General features: G+C 46.7%; 2 protein-coding genes across 2 annotated transcripts; one reads left to right on the top strand and one right to left on the bottom strand.

The window, feature by feature from the left end:
* The first annotated feature begins 228 nt into the window (after positions 1 to 228).
* Positions 229 to 4,256, top strand: LOC123428463 (receptor protein kinase TMK1-like). Its single transcript, XM_045112674.1, has 2 exons — positions 229 to 2,751; positions 3,398 to 4,256. The coding sequence occupies exons 1-2, from the start codon at positions 423 to 425 to the stop codon at positions 3,919 to 3,921; spliced, it is 2,853 nt and encodes a 950-aa protein (XP_044968609.1). The 5' UTR covers positions 229 to 422; the 3' UTR covers positions 3,922 to 4,256.
* Positions 4,257 to 7,485: 3,229 nt separating this feature from the next.
* LOC123428462 (nudix hydrolase 26, chloroplastic-like) lies at positions 7,486 to 10,764 on the bottom strand. Its single transcript, XM_045112673.1, has 6 exons — positions 10,512 to 10,764; positions 10,373 to 10,423; positions 10,133 to 10,225; positions 9,830 to 9,924; positions 7,911 to 8,025; positions 7,486 to 7,814 (listed from the first exon to the last, which is right to left on the bottom strand). The coding sequence occupies exons 1-6, from the start codon at positions 10,725 to 10,727 to the stop codon at positions 7,728 to 7,730; spliced, it is 657 nt and encodes a 218-aa protein (XP_044968608.1). The 5' UTR covers positions 10,728 to 10,764; the 3' UTR covers positions 7,486 to 7,727.
* Between the last annotated feature and the right edge of the window lie 10,785 nt (positions 10,765 to 21,549).

The following is a 21,549-nucleotide window of genomic DNA, read 5'->3' as shown; positions in this document are numbered from 1 at the left end:
TGGCGAGAGAGAGAGAGAAAAAAAAGGCTGTGGTTTCACCGAAAATTATAAGAGAGAAAACAGAGGAGGTAGCTAAAGCGGAGTACGAGCCCATGACTAGGAGACAAAAAGGAGAAACGAGTCAAGGTCGGGTCGGGTCGGGGTCGGGGTCGGACGACAGCGCGGCACGCCACGCACGCACGCACCCACACAACCCACGACACATCACATTCCCGGTCACACTGCCGACCATCAAAGGAAAGGAAAGGAAAGGAAACCAAGGCGTAGCGAGCGAATCCCCCTCACCTCGCCGCTTATCCCCACCCCCATCCCTCCCTTCCTTCCTCCCCACCCCAACGCCGGCCACCGCCACCGCCACCCAACCCCGGCCGCCTCGCCGCGCCACCACCAATGCACCCGGACCCGTAGTTGCACCACTCCCCATGGACGCGCCACCGCACCTCCTCCTGCTCCTCCTCGTAGCTGCAACGGCCGCGGCCGTCGTCGGCGGGTCGATCCACCCGGGCGACCTGGCCGTGCTCGAGGACCTGCGGGGCACGCTGACAAACCCGGAGGTGCTCGCCTGGCCAAAGGGCGCCGAGCCGTGCGGCGGCGGGTGGGCGCACGTCTCCTGCGACCGCGACGGCCGGGTCAACAACCTCGACCTCAAGAGCGTCGGCCTCGCCGGCGCCCTCCCGGCCACCTTCGCCTCCCTCGACGCGCTCGAGGACCTCAGCCTCCAGACCAACAACCTCTCCGGCCCGCTCCCCTCCTTCCGCGGCATGGCCGCCCTCCGCCACGCATACCTCAACGACAACGCCTTCGACGCCCTCCCCGCCGACTTCTTCGACGGCCTCGACAGCCTCGAGGAGATCTGCCTCGACAACAACCCGCTCAACAGGACGTCCGGCGGCTGGGAGGTGCCGCCCACGCTCGCGTCCTCCTCGCCGCAGCTCATGAGCCTGCGCCTCGTCAACTGCAGCCTTGTCGGCGGGATCCCGGGGTTCCTCGGCGGCATGAGCGGGCTGCAGATGCTCTCCCTCTCCTACAACTCGCTCTCCGGCCCCATCCCCGAAAGCTTCGCGGGGTCCGGCCTCCAGAAGCTCTGGCTCAACAACCAGCTCGGCGAGACCAAGCTCTCCGGCACGCTCGACGTGCTCGCCGGGATGACCCACCTCCAGCAGGCCTGGCTGCACGGCAACCAGTTCACCGGCCCCATCCCCGACGGCATCTCCAACTGCAAGCAGCTCGCCTACCTCTATCTCAACAACAACAACCTCGTCGGCCTCGTGCCGCCCGGCCTCGCCGCCCTGCCGCTGCTCCACGACGTCAAGCTCGACAACAACAACCTCGTCGGCCCCGCCCCGGCGCTCAAGGCCGGCGGCAACATCACCATCTCCCACAATGGCTTCTGCGCCGACAAGCCCGGGGACAAGTGCGCGCCGGAGGTCATGGCATTGCTCCACTTCATCGCCGACGCTGGTTACCCGCACAAGCTCACCGATTCATGGTCCGGGAACGACCCCTGCAAGGGCTGGCTCGGCGTCACCTGCACTCAGGGCAAGGTGTCGGTGCTCAACCTGCCTTCCTCTGGCCTCAATGGCACCATCAGCAAGAGCCTCGGAGACCTGTCTGCGCTCTCGGACATCAGGCTCGACAGCAATCACCTCACTGGCCATGTCCCGGACAGCCTCACCGGCCTCAAGCTGCTAAAGAAGCTCGATCTGGGCATGAACGACCTGAATGGGCCGCTGCCGGCATTCAGGCCGGACGTCAATGTCATTCTCACCGGCAATCCCAACTTCAACACGCAGTCGTCGCCCGGTGGTTCTGCTCCCAAGGACAAGGACGCCCCTCGGTCACCGACGCCAAGCGCGCTCGGCTCACAAGGCCAAGGGGCTGCCACTCCCGACAAAGGGAACAAGAAGAGCAAAGTTGTGTTGCTGGCTACCACAATTCCGGTTGCGATCGGGGTGGTGTCTCTGCTGTCACTGGGTGCTGTGGTGCTCTTCTGCAAGAAAAATGGGTCGTCGGTGCAGCCGCAGGCGACCTCGTCCGTGGTCGTCCACCCCCGCAACAGCCCTGACCCAGAAAACATGGTCAAGGTTGTCATGACGAGCAATGACAGCTTCGGCGCTACGTCGAGCGGAACCAGCAGCCGGGACAGTGACATTCACATGACCGAGGCACGCAGTTTTATGGTCTCCCTGCAGGTTCTTCGTTGTGCCACCAAGAACTTTGCTCAGGACAATGTGCTTGGCCGTGGCGGGTTCGGCGTCGTTTACAAAGGGGTGCTCTACGATGGCACCATGATTGCTGTGAAGAGGATGGAGTCTTCGGTGATCAGCAACAAGGCCCTCGACGAGTTCCAAGCAGAGATTGCAATTCTAACCAAGGTCCGGCACCGCAACCTGGTGTCAATAATGGGCTACGCAAGCGAAGGGAATGAAAGGCTGCTGGTCTACGAGCACATGTCCAATGGAGCGCTGAGCAAGCATCTGTTCCATTGGAAGCAGTATGAGCTGGAGCCCCTCTCATGGAAGAAGAGGCTCAACATCGCCCTCGACGTTGCTCGTGGAATGGAATATCTTCACACCCTCGCACAGCAGTGCTACATTCACAGGGATCTTAAGTCAGCAAACATTCTACTCGGCGATGATTTCCGAGCAAAGGTCTCAGATTTCGGGCTCCTTAAATCTGCACCGGACGGCAACTTCTCCGTGGCAACCAGACTGGCTGGAACTTTTGGATACTTGGCACCTGAATATGCCGGTATGAAACATTTCAACTTATTTTACCTTATCATGCTTAACTCCACAACTTTCGTTGTAGTTATGTCCATCAGATGTTAATTGCCATCATCATATAATGTAGAACTTGAATTTTCGGTATGCTTTATTTGGTATACAGTCTACCTGAATCAGTGCCTGAAAGCCTATGCAGTGTGTAAGTAACCTCATTTATTTAATAAAGAACTGAAATACGGAACTGGTGTATTAAGTCTCTTGGAATTTGTAATGAACTGGTCATTATGTTTGAAATAGCAGTGTAAATAACCACATATATGATATAACTGAGTTGATTTGATAATGATATTGGAAATGTTTGATGAACTAGTCATTCTAACTGGCAACCCTGTGACCATTAGCAGGCAAATTACTGCACAAGTTTATACACCAATTCTTCTATCAATAGAACATATATCTTTGCCCAACATTGTGAAGTTAGAACCACCTTTTGATGCAGCATATAAAAGCTTGACTCATTAAGTTTATACACCACCTTTTGATGCAGCACATAAGAGCTACTGTTCGATGAAGAATTTACTTCTGAAATATCTGTTCTTTTTCATGTTAGTTATGCTGTTCTGACTCCTGAATGTGTGGCTGATAAGTTGTTGCACATGTGATCTCTGCAGTGACCGGAAAAATCACAACAAAAGCAGATGTCTTCAGCTTCGGGGTGGTGCTGATGGAGCTGATAACCGGAATGACGGCCATCGACGAGAGACGCATCGACGAGGAAACCCGGTATCTGGCCTCGTGGTTCTGTCAGATAAGGAAGGACGAAGAGAAGTTCAGGGCAGCCATCGACCCGACCCTGGAGCTCACCGACGAGATCTTCGAGAGCATCTCGGTGATCGCGGAGCTCGCCGGCCACTGCACCTCCCGGGAGCCCTCCCAGCGGCCGGACATGGGGCACGCCGTGACGGTGCTGGTGCCCATGGTGGAGAAGTGGAAGCCGTCCAACAACGAGGCCGAGGACTACATGGGCATCGACCTGCACCTGCCACTGCTCCAGATGGTGAAGGGATGGCAGGAGTCAGAGGCGAGCATGACCGACGGGAGCATCATGAGCCTGAGCCTCGAAGACAGCAAGGGCAGCATCCCTGCCCGGCCCGCCGGGTTCGCCGAGTCCTTCACCTCCGCCGACGGCCGGTGAAGAACCACCATCCCCATCGTCACCGCCACCATGTCTACAAGAAATAAGTACATTGTCTCTCCCGGACCTCATCATCCCCTGTTTCCGCACAGCGTTTCTTCTGTAGGTAAAGAGTAAAGGAGCGCGCCGTTCGTCGTCGTCGTCCATGCGCTTGTGCTTCTGCCGTCGCCGCTGTAGATAGACATCGTGTCTTGTTTTTTTGTTCTCTTTTTTGTTCAACTGGGCACCGTAGGACGGATCGATTGGTTGCCCTTTCTTCCAATTATTCCAGTCTTGAGACTGAAGCTTCTGGCTTTTACCTAGCAATCAAATCAAATCATATAATGCTTCTTTGATTGATCCCAGTGCCTTGGGACGGAATTCTCTCCTCCTCTCCTTTGCAAAATGGAATCTGATTCTGGCTCTGGCATCTGGTTCCTCATGCTGCATTGCTGCAGAGGCCAAAGGGGGACATCACCTGTGATCCTCCATGCCGGTCCATCGTGACTTGATGAGCCCTCTGCTGTGCTGTTGAGGGGGCAGCAAGTACCACTCCAGGCTTGCACCACTCTTCTCAGGCTCTACACACACACTTGATTTCCCATGACCCATTGTATAATAATAAATAATAATAACACTTCAATAATTGTTGCTACAAAACAAATCTGCTACCACCACATAGAAGTAAACAAACAAATCTGCAATGCTAGTAGCTGGCTGGAGGTAATATATGAATGCTGATCTTCATTCAGGTTCTCTGCTTTGCCTGCAGTTGTAGTTATCCGACAAGTGGCACTTGAAAATACACACGTGATGTGAAACAACCAGTGGCTCTTGCTTGGCTGTGGCACGCTTGCATTGCTAGTCCACATACGTCTAATATTCTAGTACTAGTGACGTCGCTAATAATTTCCATGGGCTGAAAGTGACTCCAGTGATGGCTGTAATGGCCTTTTTCTTCTCCGGTGCCGCTGAAGGTGACCCTAATTACCCGGGCGGTAATCAGGCGTCATTGTCGACGAATCATCCACGCCATCAACGGTTTGTTGTCTAATGATGATGATGACGGTGATGATGATGATGTGTCTCTCTGGCCACCTGGCCTATCATCCCAGCTGGCGTGCAATAACTGTGCGGCCGACGGGGTAGAGCAAAAGCGACCTCAGCCCTCTGGCCTCTGCTTAGCCTAGCTTAGCTCTGCTAATTAATCCACGTGACACTGTTCTCAGCTCAGAGAGATCGTGTACAGCAAGTTAGCGGTACACACGCATAAGTGTTGGGTCGCTCCTCCATGTACGTACAAGCTAAAGCTACTACTCCCTCCGTTTCTAAATATAAGTCTTTTAAAATCTGGTCTATATACGGAGCAAAATGAATGAACCTACATTTTAAACTATGTCTATATAAATTCGTATGTAGTTCACTAGTGGAATCTTTGGAAAGACTTATATTTAGGAACGGAGGGAGTAGTGTGCATGCCATGCATTAGGTCAGAATAATGCTGCGCTTTGTACCCTCCACGTGAGATGCTGTGTCTTACTACTATTATTAATCTTGGTCCGGACGCCATATATTGCTGGTGAGGAGTTAAGCAGGCAGTGTAGAGCGTGGAGTGAGGAACAGTACCGATGTCTGGTACCAATTCGAGAAGAAGCCAGTTAGTACCTGCTGTTGGGTGGCATCTGCGAGACGGTTCTGGTACCAGCACGTTCGTGGTGTAGAGGGTATGCATACATCGGTCAGTACGTATAATGAGACTGCTCACCCGCTGCCCGTCCTGTGCTTGGTCTTGTCGCCGTCCGTCCGTCCGTCGTATTTCTACTGTACACGACCGTGTGTGTATGTATGTATGTATGTATACATCACGGGTGGTTATGGTTGCAATCAGTCAGCCTGTCAGGTGGCCCATCTGCGTCAAGCATAATCGACCCTACGGCAAGGGAACGTTTGGATTTGGATACACGTTGGTTGGCCCGTCAGCGTTATCGACTACGAAAAGTAGATGGAGCTTCTTCTCTCTGTGTGTCAAGTAGGCATGGTGGTGATCTAAAAAAAAATCTTATAGCGTGTCTTATGTAGGGGGTACATACATGATACATATTCATACATATGCGTAGACAGATGGTAGCAAGAGAGTAGTCACATGCACACAGTGCAGATCTTTGTACGCGTACGCACACGTGGTGTGATACATGATCGTCACGTAGTTGCGCGGGAATTATTAGGCAACTTGTGATTAAGGAGAGGCCGGGGCATGTGGAGAGGAGAGGAGAGGACAAGACATGGACATGTGGTTCGCACAGGAGAAACTCTGACGGACGCCGTGGTGGCAGCGGCACGGCAATCATTGAAGCTTCTCTTGGCTTCCGCTTCCCTCGTGGTTGTGTTTGTGTGGCCACCTCATGCCGGGTCTGCTTGCTGCCACTTGGCATTGGCCTCCTCCTGTGGTCTGGTCTGGTTCCATGTCCGCGGGATGGCGCCACCTGCTCTGTCAGTTAAAACTCCCTGTGAGATGAGGCAGATAGAGATTGGTGATGGGCTCTGCCCTGGCCCCAGATGCGGCTCCTATTACCCTGGTGCCCTGCCCATGCCATGCTGTTGTCGACCACGAGTTTTTTTTGAACAAACTCGTTCAATTCAAAGAAATTGCCGTTTTTTGAACAGACTCCCGTTCTACCAGCACAGGTCAGCACCTGCAGCGATGAAATTTGCTTGTGTTGCCCCCGGCAATTATTTTTTAAAAAAAATTGCTTGTGTTGCTGCCTGCCACTGCCAGGGAGGCAGCTTCCGTTCCATCAAGAGAATACGCTTCCGCTTTTGTCTTGTCATCAGGTGCATTGCAATGGGCAGAGTCTGTTTACCATCACACAGAGCACAGCCGGTGCGGTCACAAAATTAAAGGCCGTGTCATGGCCATGGGCAGAATAAATAGAGGCAGTTCATGAGGAAAGGAAAGGCCAAAGGAGGCCACCAACACCAACACCAACGAATGCACAGCGAAAAACATTGACTGCTCCCAGCTTGCTTGCTTTCGTTCCCTTCCCGCCGGAAAGGAGAGGAGGCCCAACCCAACCTTTATATCGGCATTTAACAGCTCCCAGGCTCCACGCCCGCCCGCCCATCTCCATCCACCTCCCAATAACCTAACCTAACCACATCGCATGGCATTACTACTGCCACAACGCCTCCTCCCATGGCCACGGGACAAACTCACAGACAATATCATGGCAAAGAGAGACCACACGGCACAAAGCCTGGAGGGCGGATCGTCCTCGTGCTCCCACACCAAACCACACCACAGCAATGCCCAAAGCCAACAACCAACCAACCAGCACCCTTCGATTCAGGCATTTGCTCAAGTCTGTCTGTTTGTTTGTTGCCCAAGGACACGGCCATCATCTGCATCCACCCGAAAACCACCGCGTCGGCGCGCAATCAGACTCGAGGAAGGCTCTGCTACCTGCTGGTCTGAGCTGCGGCGACAACGACAGGGGCATGTGGCGGCAGTGCTGCTTTCTCCTGGCGAAAATTATCCAGGCCCCTGCTGGTGTCCATGTTGCATGGCACCAAGGTTTGCCAGAACTATAAACCAAACAGGCCACGGGAAGGGAACTGTGGCGAGATTATTATTGCGACGGCAGCGTACTCAACTCATCGAGCATGATCAGTCTACTGGAGGATCCAATGCCGGGAGAAACAGCCCGTGGCGATATGCCGAGACGTTCCAGAAATACTCGTGCACCTGGCCCCGGTACATTTTCGAGAGATTATTGGCGACACAGCTCCCCTACACATGAATAAAGCTTGTGGGAGGCTGCACAAGTCTATTATGACGAAGCTGCTGGATCTGACTGTAGATATGGGGCGAAGTGCTTCAGTGTCTCCTCGTAGACAGGTTTCTTGAAATCAACAGCCTGTGAGTTCGACATGGAGACTATGTTAGTAGGCGCCCCAGTTTCAAGAAACAGGGGGGTTGGGGTATTATTATCGAGCTGGAACAAATGGACCACCTTCTCAATCACTTGTTTAGGGGTCATCCATGCCCACTCGGAAAACTCTGGCTTCTCGGATCCATCCCCCATCAGGTTGATCTCGTCATCACCACCGGTAAGCCTAAATAGAAACCTGCTCATTTGAAGCACGCGATTAAGTCACAAATCTGATTAACTCGTAAATGTTTTGTGTACATCGACAATAAAGAACAATGGACGGCAATTGATTATTTCACTGACAGTAATTAACTCTGAATAAGAAATATCTGACCAAGTTCCAACTTACAGAGGTCTGACTGGGCCTAAGTGACAGGTGGTATAGGCCCAACCCCAAGACTAAATGGAAGAGTTTGAGAGGGGTGAGGAGATGGCATGAGTATGCTGGCTACTGTAGCATACCTCCATGGAAATATCTACGGCCCAATTCTGGATAGCCACGCATACCAACTACCAGCCATAAATGTATACCGGTCAGTGACATGAGCCTTTGTGAAAGATATTAGGAATGTATCTAATACTAAGCTATCAAAATCATTAGACAGAATCAGGAGATAACATCAAAGGTACTCCCTCCGTTCACTATTATAAAATGTTCAAACTTTTTTCTGAATCGGATGTATATAGACGCATTTTAATGTGTTTGTTCACTCATTTCAGTCCGTATGTGGTCCATACTGAAATATCCAAAACATCTTATATTTGTGAACGGAGGGACTATAACTTAGAAAGAGTTCCAATTACTACATGAATTGCGTTTCTATTTGAATCAAACATAAAGATATAACTCGACCTTACTGCACTAAGTTCTGCACTTTGACTTTCGTTACCTAAACAATTGAGCACCAGGGATTCAACAGTTCCCCTGAACACCAAAGTTGACTAACCGTTACAGGCTACGGGGAACTAAATGTTTGGATTCCAATTCATTAGGAAGCTTCATACAACCGGATGCATTATGAAAACTTCAGATCAGTACAAGCGTGACCATGGGTGCATGTGAGTGGTTGGATAGATTCAATATGCTCATCTCACAGTTTAATGTCTCATCAGACTTTCCTGCCCATTCCTTCATAAGGAGGTTTGTATTGAATTTTTGTCTATGCATCTCATATAATTTATTTCCAATGTACTACAGCTGGAGTCATGTATGTGCACATGCATACCGTGCAAGACAAGTGTGCACAGCATACTCCGCACATGCATACAAGTGCATCCAGTGAAATGAGTTGTTAGCAATAACAGGTTGAAATGTAAAGGAGCACATGCTAGGTATAAGGTGTTGAACTCCGACTTCTAACAATACAAAAAGTTGAGATGGATCTGTAACATCTATGTTACATACAACTATGGCATATACAATCTTCCATGGTAGCTGTAAGCTTATAATGCATAAAGTTTAATGGATAATGAAGCATGTTCTGATGTCAGTATGGATATATATAATAAGGCATGCTGTCATATCATCATGGACACTTATGGTACGACGTACTTTCAAATGGGTTTTGCTAACAACTTGACTGACATCAGATTTACTTGGAGAATAGCTACATCCTACTCCCTCCGTTCCTAAATATAAGTCTTTTTAGAGATTTCACTAGAGACAACATAAGAAGCAAAATGAATGAATCTACACTTTAGAGTATGTCTATATACATCCGTATGTAGTCCATAGTGAAATCCCTAAAAGGACTTATATTTAGCAACGGAGGGAGTACATGTCATGAATAATAGTGTGGTTGTTGGGCAGAGAGAGTTGTGCAACTGCTATGGCTATGCAGCTATATCTTGGGGTTGCAGTATTCTGTCTGTTAAGTGTCAATTGGTATGCCTGTGCATTAAAATGATTCTTGTAGGACTATCCTTGAAACAGATAAAAGCCAGCAATAAACTGTGCTTACTAGGCATCATTCTTAGCACAAGCAACACAGCAGGCTTACCACTTCTGAGCCTGGCCCTTCCAGTTTGTTCCCCACCTAGCATTCAGCTTGTCTTTGACATCCGCGGGGAAATCATATGTCAACCAATTGGGGGCCTACACGGACACACGCGAAGCGATCAGCAAGAAACCTTTTTGTTACGAAAACAAATTCATCTAGCTGCATATTGGGTGGAGAGACACTAGAGATTTACCACTACTTAAGACAGTTGAAATTGACCAATTCATTCCAGCTATGCTTGAAAGTAAATCATGATTATAACAACATGTGAAGAAAGTGATGGACTGCCGAGTGCCGACTGACCTCGGCGACAATCTCGGCGGATCTAACACCGGTTTCTTCCCTCAATTCCCTGATGGCAGCTGCTCGCGGCTCTTCCCCTGGGTCTATCCCACCCTGTGGCGACACAGAACACTAGGAAAATCAACAACGGTCCGGTATCACGCGTACCAGGATGCAGCACCAACGATAGTAGTAATCGATAATTAGGCTGACGAACGACGAGTTTCACTGGCCGTCAGACTGTTGTTTTAGTACTAGTACCTGAGGCATCTGCCACGCGGTGGGGATGTCGATCCTGGACGCGGAGAAGATCTGCGGGAGGAGAGAAGCGATCAGCGAGAGAGTGGGGCATGGAGAGCGTCAACGGGGACGGCGAGGGGGGAGGGGAGGGGTGGGGTGCCTTGGTGAGGGAGGGGTCGGCGAGGCAGATGCCGACGTTGGTGCGGTAGCCCTCGGGCGGCGAGTCCATGGAGGCGAACACGGCGAGCGGCGAGGCCGAGCAGGAGAGCGGGCGGCGGCGGGCGATCCGGGGGAGCCGGAGGACGGCGGCGGCGGCGGCGGCGGAGGAGGAGATGGTGGGGGTGAGAATGAGGCAGCGTGCGGCGGCCACCGTCATCGGTCCACCCGCAAACCCAACCCAATCGATTGGGGAGACAACGAGAGTGGTGGGACGGACGGCGGCCAGCGGATTGGGTGGCGCGCCGGCCTGCTTTCGCACATGCCAGGCCCAAAATGGGATTGCCTGTATTACTACGCTCAGGGCCGTGGGCTCAATAGAGATAACCTTTTTTTTCCTTAGGCCTTAACAAAAATCTCGGAGAAAACCGGCCAATTCATTGCTTTTGTTTATACTCAGTCGGCAACAAGGTACAACTATGTTCCTCTTTCGTCAGTTGCTATGTTTGTAGCACTGGCAATACTTTTAAGCCAATGTCTATTATATTGTACTATCAAAATAGTCCGTGCGTTGCAACGAAACAGAAAATAACACACGCTCTGAACGTAATATATTTTCACATGGCATCACATTTGTGTTGCCAACGATGACCTTAGTGCTCACACAGAGAAAACGCGTTTGAATGTACAGTCACTCGGAATAAGATGAGAAATATGTTGTTTCTCCCCACGAGGTTTTTCAAAGATGTGCATGTGTGGTTAACGATGTTTTCTTTTCTCTCAATTTGGTTTTAATTTAGTGGATGTTTATTGCAATTCGTATCGTCATCGGAAATAGAAAAAAAGGACCGTGCACTACAGATTAAGTTTGCACCAAAAAATATATTTAAGAAGTATTCAACAGCTAAAAATAACATCCTATTTAGATTCTACACATTTTTCTAATCAAATTTCATATATAACATGTTAAAATCGAAGATACGGTTTAAAAGATATGGATAATTTTGTTTTAGATAAAATGTGGATTGATTAACTGAAAAGTCAGTTTTTTTTTGTTAAAACGAAAAAAAGTTTCGACTGACTTAAATCCGAACTGCGGGTTGATTACCTGAAACATCAGGGGGTTTTCTTAAAAAGACAAAAAAAAGATTAGTTTTCTGACTTAAATCCGGACTGCAGGTTGATTACCTGAAACATCAGGGGGTTTTCTGGAAAATGCAAAAAAAAAGATTCATTTTCTGACTTAAATCTAGACTGCGGGTTAATTTCAGGAAACGTCAGGGGCATTTTTATAAAAGTGACACGACGGACGACAGAAGCGAACGACGCTTTATTATTAGGGAGAGTAAACTATGAGTGAACCCTCTCGAGCAAACTAACTCGCGCCATATGAGTCTATGTTATTATTTTATTTTGCGAGAAACCATGCGAAGTTCATAGATAGACGAAATTTTGAAAAATAAACATCAACATATTCCAGGGGACCAAGGCAGATGAGATATGTGACAAACGGAAAGAAATATGTACCACAATCACAACATAAGCAAAATTGATCACCCTTATGTATCTGGAAGGAATAGAAAAAAAAAATCGGTGAAGATGACACATCGATCATAGAAAGGGAGCTAGAACAAACGGAGTATAAGAGTGGTCAACCATGGCTGATTGCTTTTGTATATGAGAAGCCTTGATTGTGGTTTTATTTTGCTGCTTTTGTGTATGGGAAATCTTGACTGTTTTTTTTTGCTGGTTTTGTATATGAAAATTTCAGATTGTTGATTTGTGTTATCCATTGTTAGAAGGAAAGTGTGGTTGAGCATGCCTGATTGATTTTGCATATGTGAAGCCTTGATTGCTGGTTTTGCATATGAAAAATTTAGATTGCTGATTTGTATTTATCTCTCGATGGAAGTAAAGGGTAATTGAGCATGATTGATTAGTTTTTGTATATGGGAAGTCTTGATTGCTTTTTTATTTTGCTGTCCTTCGATTGCACGCGCGCGGGGAGGGGCGTGGGGTTGGGTACAAGACGTACCACGTATCGACAACACCCTCAAGAGGGAAAACGATGCAGAGCGCCATCATCGCCGAGTTCACCGAACAAAGGTCTTCACCTGAAGCCTTGAGACACAAAGAAGAACCACAATCACATCTTCAAGAAGAGCACGGCACCGCTGGCGCCAATGCACGGAGCTTTCGCGAGGCAACTCACCCATGCCAATACGAGGCTGCCAAGAGGAGCACCATGATGTAAGATCCCCATATCCGGATGAGGACGCCACCTCTCTGGAAGAGAGAGCACGTCCGCGCTACCCGCCACCTTACATACCGTTGCCCACACAATCCGGGAAGGAAGCCACCATCATCGAGATGCTGCCCGCCGGAGAGCAAGCATGCAAACCGCCATCCGAGGCCACCGCCCCGGCATCACCGTCGCGAGATACCGTTGGTCGCGCACCTCACGCCGCACACAACCATGGTAAGATGAGCGAAACCAGTCCATTAACCCTAGCCCGGCATCAGTCCCCAAGTTTGGATAGACGCCTTCATCATAGGCGACATCTACACATACGTCCCCTGCCAATACCGAGTGGACTGGGAGAGACATGACTCCAAGACTGTCGACGGCCGCCGACAAGCTTGCCACAAACCTGTGGCCAGGCGAGCTCACATGACGCCATGTCCACGGTCACCTACGTTGATCCATGCACTACGGGAATCAAGATGTTTACGGTGAGGCGCTAACAGACGATAAAGACTTGTATATAGACGATAAAGATTTTGCCGTCAACCAACAGACGACAAAGCTTGATGTCATACTATGAACGGACAAAGAAAACTTTGCCGTCAGCCAAACTACAACTTTGTCGTGAGCTAGACCAATAAGAGATGGCAAAAAACATGATCTTTGTCATCAGTCCAAATGTGCTCTTTGCCGTTAGGAGGATTAAACCACAGACGACAAAGATTTCTTCTTATTTTAATAAATTTGCTTCACGCACAACAGAGAGTGGTGAACGATACACTATGCACACATCATCAGCTAATAAAAAAATAATTTCTTCACACACAACATCGTGCCCAACAACCGTACTCAATCCAAATCGGAACGACGCCGAGCTCACCGGAGCAAAAGGTGCTCGCCGCCCGTGCCAAGGGGGTCGTGTCGCGTGTCGTCATTGTCGACGGCCGACCGTTCCTTGTTGTTGTTTAGTGGCCGTGTCGGAGGGAAGATGACGACATAGCTGCACTCGACAATGACGGCGGAGCTGCACGAGGCGAGGCGGCTGGCCACAGGGGACGGGCGGGACGACGCCGGACATACATGCAATGGGTGCGAAGTCTCGTTTCTCGTCGACGAGCGGGCGCCACACCGGACGGACGACGAGGGGTGCGGAATCCGGCGAGGGTAAGGCGGGCGGGCGGGCTCTGGCCAGCGACGCGCTGGTGCACGGTGGTGCCGGATGATTGGGCGGGCGGGCAGGCTCTGTCCAGCGACGCGCTGGTGCACGGTGGCGCCGGATGATTGGGCGGGCGGGCGGGCTCGGGAACTGCTATGCGTCCACTGACGGACGTGTACTATACGTCCACCACCTCGATGGCCGTTGGATCTACCGTGGGCAGTCATCCGATCAATTTCCTGCCACGCCTTGTTTGTCCTCTCCCCTACTCATTAATTCCCGCAACGACGATTTTGTTGCAGAAACCACTGCTTCGTCCGAGCCTCTACAAATCCGCGTCGTGCAAAGATCTGCAGGAGAAATACGTGTAAAATATTTTCTGCAACAAAGAGTTTATTATGGAAACATAAGTAGAATATTTTTTGAAATAAAATTTGTTATATAAATATTTTTTGCAACAAGGAACGTGTTGCGAAAACATCTGTATAATTCTTTTTTGCAACCATGTTTGTTATAAAATATTTTCTGCAACAAAGATCATGTTGCAAAAATATTTGTAATATTTTTACAGTAGAAATCATTTTACATAAACATTTATATTTTTTTGCAACAAAGGTCTAGTTGCAGAAAAATTGTGCAACATAGATAATGTTGCATAAACTGTACAACGTACCTCGAGGAGATGGGTCAATGGATGATGCAGTTCGTGCGCCAGGACACGTGAAGGCAGGACGATGAACAAATAATGGATGTCACAGGACACGTGGTTGGCAGCAGAGGAGGCGGACGCTTACACGTTATCAGCCGGACGTAGGGAAGTGTTTTCCATATTATTATTATTATTATTATTATTATTAATATATCAATAAAGCACGCAGTGCTTCTTCCGTCCGTCGTGGTCGTTTTGCAGAAAACCAATTGGCGTTTCTCAAAATCAACCCGCAGTCTAGATTTAAGTAAGAGATGAATCGTTTTTTTCGTTTTTACAGGAAACCCCCTGTGCTTTCCCAAAATCAACCCGCAGTACATAACACAGTGAGAGAACGAATCGTTTTCTGGATTTTTTGTAGAAACCTCCTTCAGTTTACATAAAATAAACCCGCAGTACATACTTGAGTAAAAAAAACCAATCATTTTTCGTATGTTTTCGAAAACACACCTACAGTTTTTAATTAATTAATCTGTACTTAAATTATAAGTGCAAAATACTTTAAAAAAAATATATCTTTTAAACAGTAACTTCAATTTTACATTATTATATATGAAATTTTATTAGAAAAATATGTAAAATCTGAATATAATGTTAGTTTATCTATTTAATTTTTTAAAATTATGTTTATAATGTAATTTAAATCAATAGTGATGCGCACAATTTAAATATAATATTATTTTATTTATTTAATAATTTTTAAATAATATTTGTGCTGTAATTTTAATCAATAGCGTGCAATCCATTTTTCATAACGAGACCGATCCATGTTGTTAATTAATCCGCGGTCCAATTATAATTAACAAATACTATAAATAATTATATCTTTTAAATGTAACTCAAAGTTTAAATTATTACATATGAACTTTCATTCAAAAAATGTGTTGAATCGAAATCTAATGTATCTTAGCTATTTAATTTTTAAATTTATATTTATAATGTAATTTGAATCTAAAGTGATGTGTATAATCTAAATATGATGTTATTTTACTTATTTAACATTTTCTAAATTCTATTTACACAGTAAATTTAAATAAAGATCTCAAGTCATGATTATTAGGTTAAGACGTGTTGTATGGTTTGCTTCTGTTGCAACGCACGGGATCTTTTGCTAGTAACAGAAAAAGGGACATTGGCAGTCCCAGAGGAGGGCGACGGGTGTGCACCGGTTTATATGGGCTGTCCCAGAGTAAGTCAACCTATGTAACCGGCGTCGAATAATAAATTTCGTACAACTCCAGACCCAAGGCTAGATGACAATGTACTCCCTCTGTCTCAAAATAACTGTCTCAATTTTATACTAGCTATAATACAAAGTTGTACTAAGATTAAGGCATTTATTTTAGGACGGAGGGAGTAGGTAATTAGTCAACCAAAGAGCTGGGAGGTCCAACATGTGGCGCAAATGTTAAAGCCCTAACGACAACGACAGATCCGTTAAAAAATCAACATTTCTTGGAAAAATATGTGAAGCAAAGTCCATAAATAAGGAGGACAATGTTTGAAAACAGTGAACAAATTTCAAATAATATTTTAAAAAGTAAATATATTTTTAAAGAAGTGCACCAAATATGAAAAGGTGAAATTTGTTCAAAGCTGAATAATTCGTAAGTTATGATTCTCTTCAAGAGTGAACTATTTATGGAAACATGAAAATAAAATAAAATTAGGATTTTTAATAGAATTGTTTTTAAAAATAATATTCCGAGCAAAAAAAAATTCAATTATTATCAAATTTCGAAAAATCGAACAATTTATGGAAGGTAAATATTGTTTTTATGAAATATTAGCATTTTCTAAAATCACGAATCAATTTTGTATGCTGAACAAATTATTTGAATTGTGATTTTTTGAAGTGATTTTTTAAAATATGGACGAAATTTGTCGAAAAAGTGAATAGTACTGAAGTTGTGAACAAAATTTGGAAATCGTAAAAAAATGGAATTTTGAACATTTTTGAAAAGTTAAAAAATAAAATTCTGAACATTTCAGAAATTTTGGAATTTATGGAAAAAGAGAAAAAGTTAAACTAAAGAAATAAGAAGAAAATAGAAACATGAAATAGAAATGTAAAAGAGGAAGAATATAAAAGGTTCCAAAACAGGCTGCACCTCCAAGTAGGCTGGCCTATTTGTATCATCACTTTAATGAAGCCGTGACTGTTGGCTGCACACGGGCGGAAAATAGGAATCATCGCCCATGTAGCTTGATTTGAACAAGAAAAACAGGAACGTACATCCTAGGCCAGAAGTATTAATTTGGGCCGCGTGCCATCTCCAACAAGCGTCCAATATTAGCGTTGCGCTAGATAAATTGTATTTTTTGCGTGCCTGCAGCCATTCCAGACGTTTCAATCAAGGGGCAAAAAAGGTGTGTGCGGCATGGTTCAGCGCGCGGAGCGAAACGGCATCGCGCGCCCGCTCCCGTGGGCTGCACAATCGCGCGCCCGCGCCGCGACTTCCACCTACGTCCATATCCAGGCGTTGACGTCGCCGTCCGTACATCCCCATTTGCTCCGATGACCCGATGAAGCTTCCCCGGCTATTGCCGCACCGCCGCTGCTTCCTTCACCTTCCTCTTGTCGTCGCCGTCCCTCGATCGCGTCATTTCTCCGACGAACAGCGTTCGTCCATTGCCTGTATTACTACGCTCAGGGCCGTGGGCTCAATAGAGATAACCTTTTTTCTCCTTAAGCCCTTAACAAAAATCTCTAAGAAACCGACCAATTCATTGCTTTTGTTTATACTCAGTCGGCAACAAGGTACAATTATGTTCCTCTTTCGTCAGTTGCTATGTTTGTAGCACTGGCAATACTTTTAAGCCAATGTCTATTATATTGTACTAGCAAAATAGTCCGTGCATTGCAACGGAACAGAAAATAACACACGCTCTGAACGTAATATATTTTCACATGGCATCACATTTGTGTTGCCAACGATGACCTTAGTGCTCACACAGAGAAAACACGTTTGAACGTACAGTCACTCGGAATAAGATGAGAAATATGTTGTTTCTCCCCACGAGGTTTTTCAAAGATGTGCATGTGTGGTTAACGATGTTTTCTTTTCTCTCAATTTGGTTTTAATTTAGTGGATGTTTATTGCAATTCGTATCGTCGTCGGAAATAGAAAAAAAAGGACCGTGCACTACAGATTAAGTTTGCACCAAAAAATATATTTAAGAAGTATTCAAGAGCTAAAAATAACATCCTATTTAGATTCTACACATTTTTCTAATTAAATTTCATATATAACATGTTAAAATCGAAGATACGGTTTAAAAGATATGGATAATTTTGTTTTAGATAAAATGTGGATTGATTAACTGAAAAGTCAGTTTTTTTTGTTAAAACGAAAAAAAAGTTTCGGCTGACTTAAATCCGAACTACGGGTTGATTACCTGAAACATCAGGGGGTTTTCTTAAAAAAACAAAAAAAGGATTAGTTTTCTGACTAAAATCCGGACTACAGGTTGATTACCTGAAACATCAGGGGGTTTTCTGGAAAATGCAAAAAAAAACGATTCGTTTTCTGACTTGAATCTAGACTGTGGGTTAATTTCAGAAAACGTCAGGGGCATTTTTGTAAAAGTGACACGACGGACGACAGAAGCGAACGACGCTTTATTATTAGGGAGAGTAAACTATGAGTGAACCCTCTCGAGCAAACTAACTCGCGCCATATGAGTCTATGTTATTATTTTATTTTGCGAGAAACCATGCGAAGTTCATAGATAGACGAAATTTTGAAAAATAAACATCAACATATTCCAGGGGACCAAGGCAGATGAGATATGTGACAAACGGAAAGAAATATGTACCACAATCACAACATAAGCAAAATTGATCACCCTTATGTATCTGGAAGGAATAGAAAAAAAAATCGGTGAAGATGACACATCGATCATAGAAAGGGAGCTAGAACAAACGGAGTATAAGAGTGGTCAACCATGGCTGATTGCTTTTGTATATGAGAAGCCTTGATTGTGGTTTTATTTTGCTGCTTTTGTGTATGGGAAATCTTGACTGTTTTTTTTTGCTGGTTTTGTATATGAAAATTTCAGATTGTTGATTTGTGTTATCCATTGTTAGAAGGAAAGTGTGGTTGAGCATGCCTGATTGATTTTGCATATGTGAAGCCTTGATTGCTGGTTTTGCATATGAAAAATTTAGATTGCTGATTTGTATTTATCCCTCGATGGAAGTAAAGGGTAATTGAGCATGATTGATTAGTTTTTGTATATGGGAAGTCTTGATTGCTTTTTTATTTTGCTGTCCTTCGATTGCACGCGCGCGGGGAGGGGCGTGGGGTTGGGTACAAGACGTACCACGTATCGACAACACCCTCAAGAGGGAAAACGATGCAGAGCGCCATCATCGCCGAGTTCATCGAACAAAGGTCTTCACCTGAAGCCTTGAGACACAAAGAAGAACCACAATCACATCTTCAAGAAGAGCACGGCACCGCTGGCGCCAATGCACGGAGCTTTCGCGAGGCAACTCACCCATGCCAATATGAGGCTGCCAAGAGGAGCACCATGATGTAAGATCCCCATATCCGGATGAGGACGCCACCTCTCTGGAAGAGAGAGAGCACGTCCGCGCTACCCGCCACCTTACATACCGTTGCCCACACAATCCGGGAAGGAAGCCACCATCATCGCGATGCTGCCCGCCGGAGAGCAAGCATGCAAACCGCCATCCGAGGCCACCGCCCCGGCATCACCGTCGCGAGATACCGTTGGTCGCGCACCTCACGCCGCACACAACCATGGTAAGATGAGCAACACCAGTCCATTAACCCTAGCCCGGCATCAGTCCCCAAGTCTGGATAGACGCCTTCATCATAGGCGACATCTACACATGCGTCCCCTGCCAATACCGAGTGGACTGGGAGGGACATGACTCCAAGACTGTCGACGGCCGCCGACAAGCTTGCCACAAACCCGTGGCCATGCGAGCTCACATGACGCCATGTCCACGGTCACCTACGTTGATCCATGCACTACGGGAATCAAGATGTTTACCGTGAGGCGCTAACAGACGATAAAGACTTGTATATAGACGGTAAAGATTTTGCCGTCAACCAACAGACGACAAAGCTTGATGTCATACTATGAACGGACAAAGAAAACTTTGCCGTCAGCCAAACTACAACTTTGTCGTGAGCTAGACCAATAAGAGATGGCAAAAAACATGATCTTTGTCGTCAGTCCAAATGTGCTCTTTGCCGTTAGGAGGATTAAACCACAGACGACAAAGATTTCTTCTTATTTTAAAATTTTTGCTTCACGCACAACAGAGAGTGGTGAACGATACACTATGCACACATCATCAGCTAATAAAAAACTAATTTCTTCACACACAACATCGTGCCCAACAACCGTACTCAATCCAAATCGGAACGACGCCGAGCTCACCGGAGCAAAGGTGCTCGCCGCCCGCGCCAAGGGGGCCGCGTCGCGTGTCGTCATTGTCGACGGCCGACCGTTCCTTGTTGTTGTTTAGTGGCCGTGTCGAAGGGAAGATGACGACATAGTTGCACTCGACAATGACGGCGGAGCTGCACGAGGCGAGGCGGCTGGCCACAGTGGACGGGCGGGACGACGCCGGACATACATGCAATGGGTGCGAAGTCTCGTTTCTCGTCGACGAGCGGGCGCCACACCGGACGGACGACGAGGGGTGCGGAATCCGGCGAGGGTAAGGCGGGCGGGCGGGCTCTGGCCAGCGACGCGCTGGTGCACGGTGGTGCCGGATGATTGGGCGGGCGGGCGGGCTCTGCCCAGCGACGCGCTGGTGCACGGTGGCGCCGGATGATTGGGCGGGCGGGCGGGCTCTGTCCAGCGGCGCAGGACAGTTGGGAGGGCGGGCGCTGGCCAACGGTGCGTCGGCTGTTTGGGGCGCCGTACGGGTGGGAGGGCACTCGCTGGTGGATGGAGGCTGCTTGGGAGAGAACGGCAGAGGAGGGAGCAAGGGGAGGAGAGTGTTGGCCGGCGGCGCATCTGGTCGTGCATGGCTGGGTGTGCGTTTTAGATCTTGCCATATGAGCAATCCGCGTGATCGATCCGTGTAATGTGTTTTTTCTTTATCGTTTGCCAAAGAAAATAGGGACGACAAACAATTTACTTTGCCGTTTACCAAAAGTAAATACACACGACAATGACTTTGCCGTGTGTATTTATTCTTGCAGACGGCAAAATGAGTTGTTTACCATATATATATTTTTTGACAAACGACAAAGCTTATTTGTCATCAGTATTTTTTCCGTCTATAGTTGATGGCAAAATTTGTTTTTGCCCGACTGGCCTGATGAAAAGCTAACAACAAATTATGTGATCCCCATCATGATGCACTGACGCACCGGCATCATGACAAACACCAATGAGTACAGTACCCGGGAAGAACAAACATTTTGAAATCGAGATCAATTTCTGAAAATCCATAACATTTTTTGAAAATCCAAAATATTTTTTAAAATAAAAAACATTTTCTGAATTTTAAGAACAATTTTTGAAATCCCAAAACATTTTTCAAAAATTCAGAACATTTTTTGAAAATAAAAAAAAATTCCAGAACCTTTTTTTTGAAATCCATAACATTGTTTTAGAAAGCAAAATCATTTTTCGAAGTTGAAGAACATTTTTTGAAAATTCAATTGTTTTTAAGAAATCCAAAACACTTTTGAAACATAAACAAAAAATAAAAAAAGGAACAGGAAAAAAAGTTTCAGGGAACCTTTTAGAAGTTTCCTAAAACGAGAAAAAACCGGATGGAAACCTCTAGAAAGCTTCCTAAACCAGGATGCTGGAACGTGAAACGGTTCGATCACTTCCAAACGAGTGATGGGAATCATTGTACTGCAACAAACGACGAATAAGGAATTCCACGGACACTTCCTCTTAGTAGTACATTGAGAAACTGAACAACTGCT

This window comes from Hordeum vulgare, chromosome 2H, assembly GCF_904849725.1.
Source record: "Hordeum vulgare subsp. vulgare chromosome 2H, MorexV3_pseudomolecules_assembly, whole genome shotgun sequence".
NCBI lineage: Eukaryota > Viridiplantae > Streptophyta > Magnoliopsida > Poales > Poaceae > Hordeum > Hordeum vulgare.
This window is presented reverse-complemented; position numbering and strand designations above follow the sequence as displayed.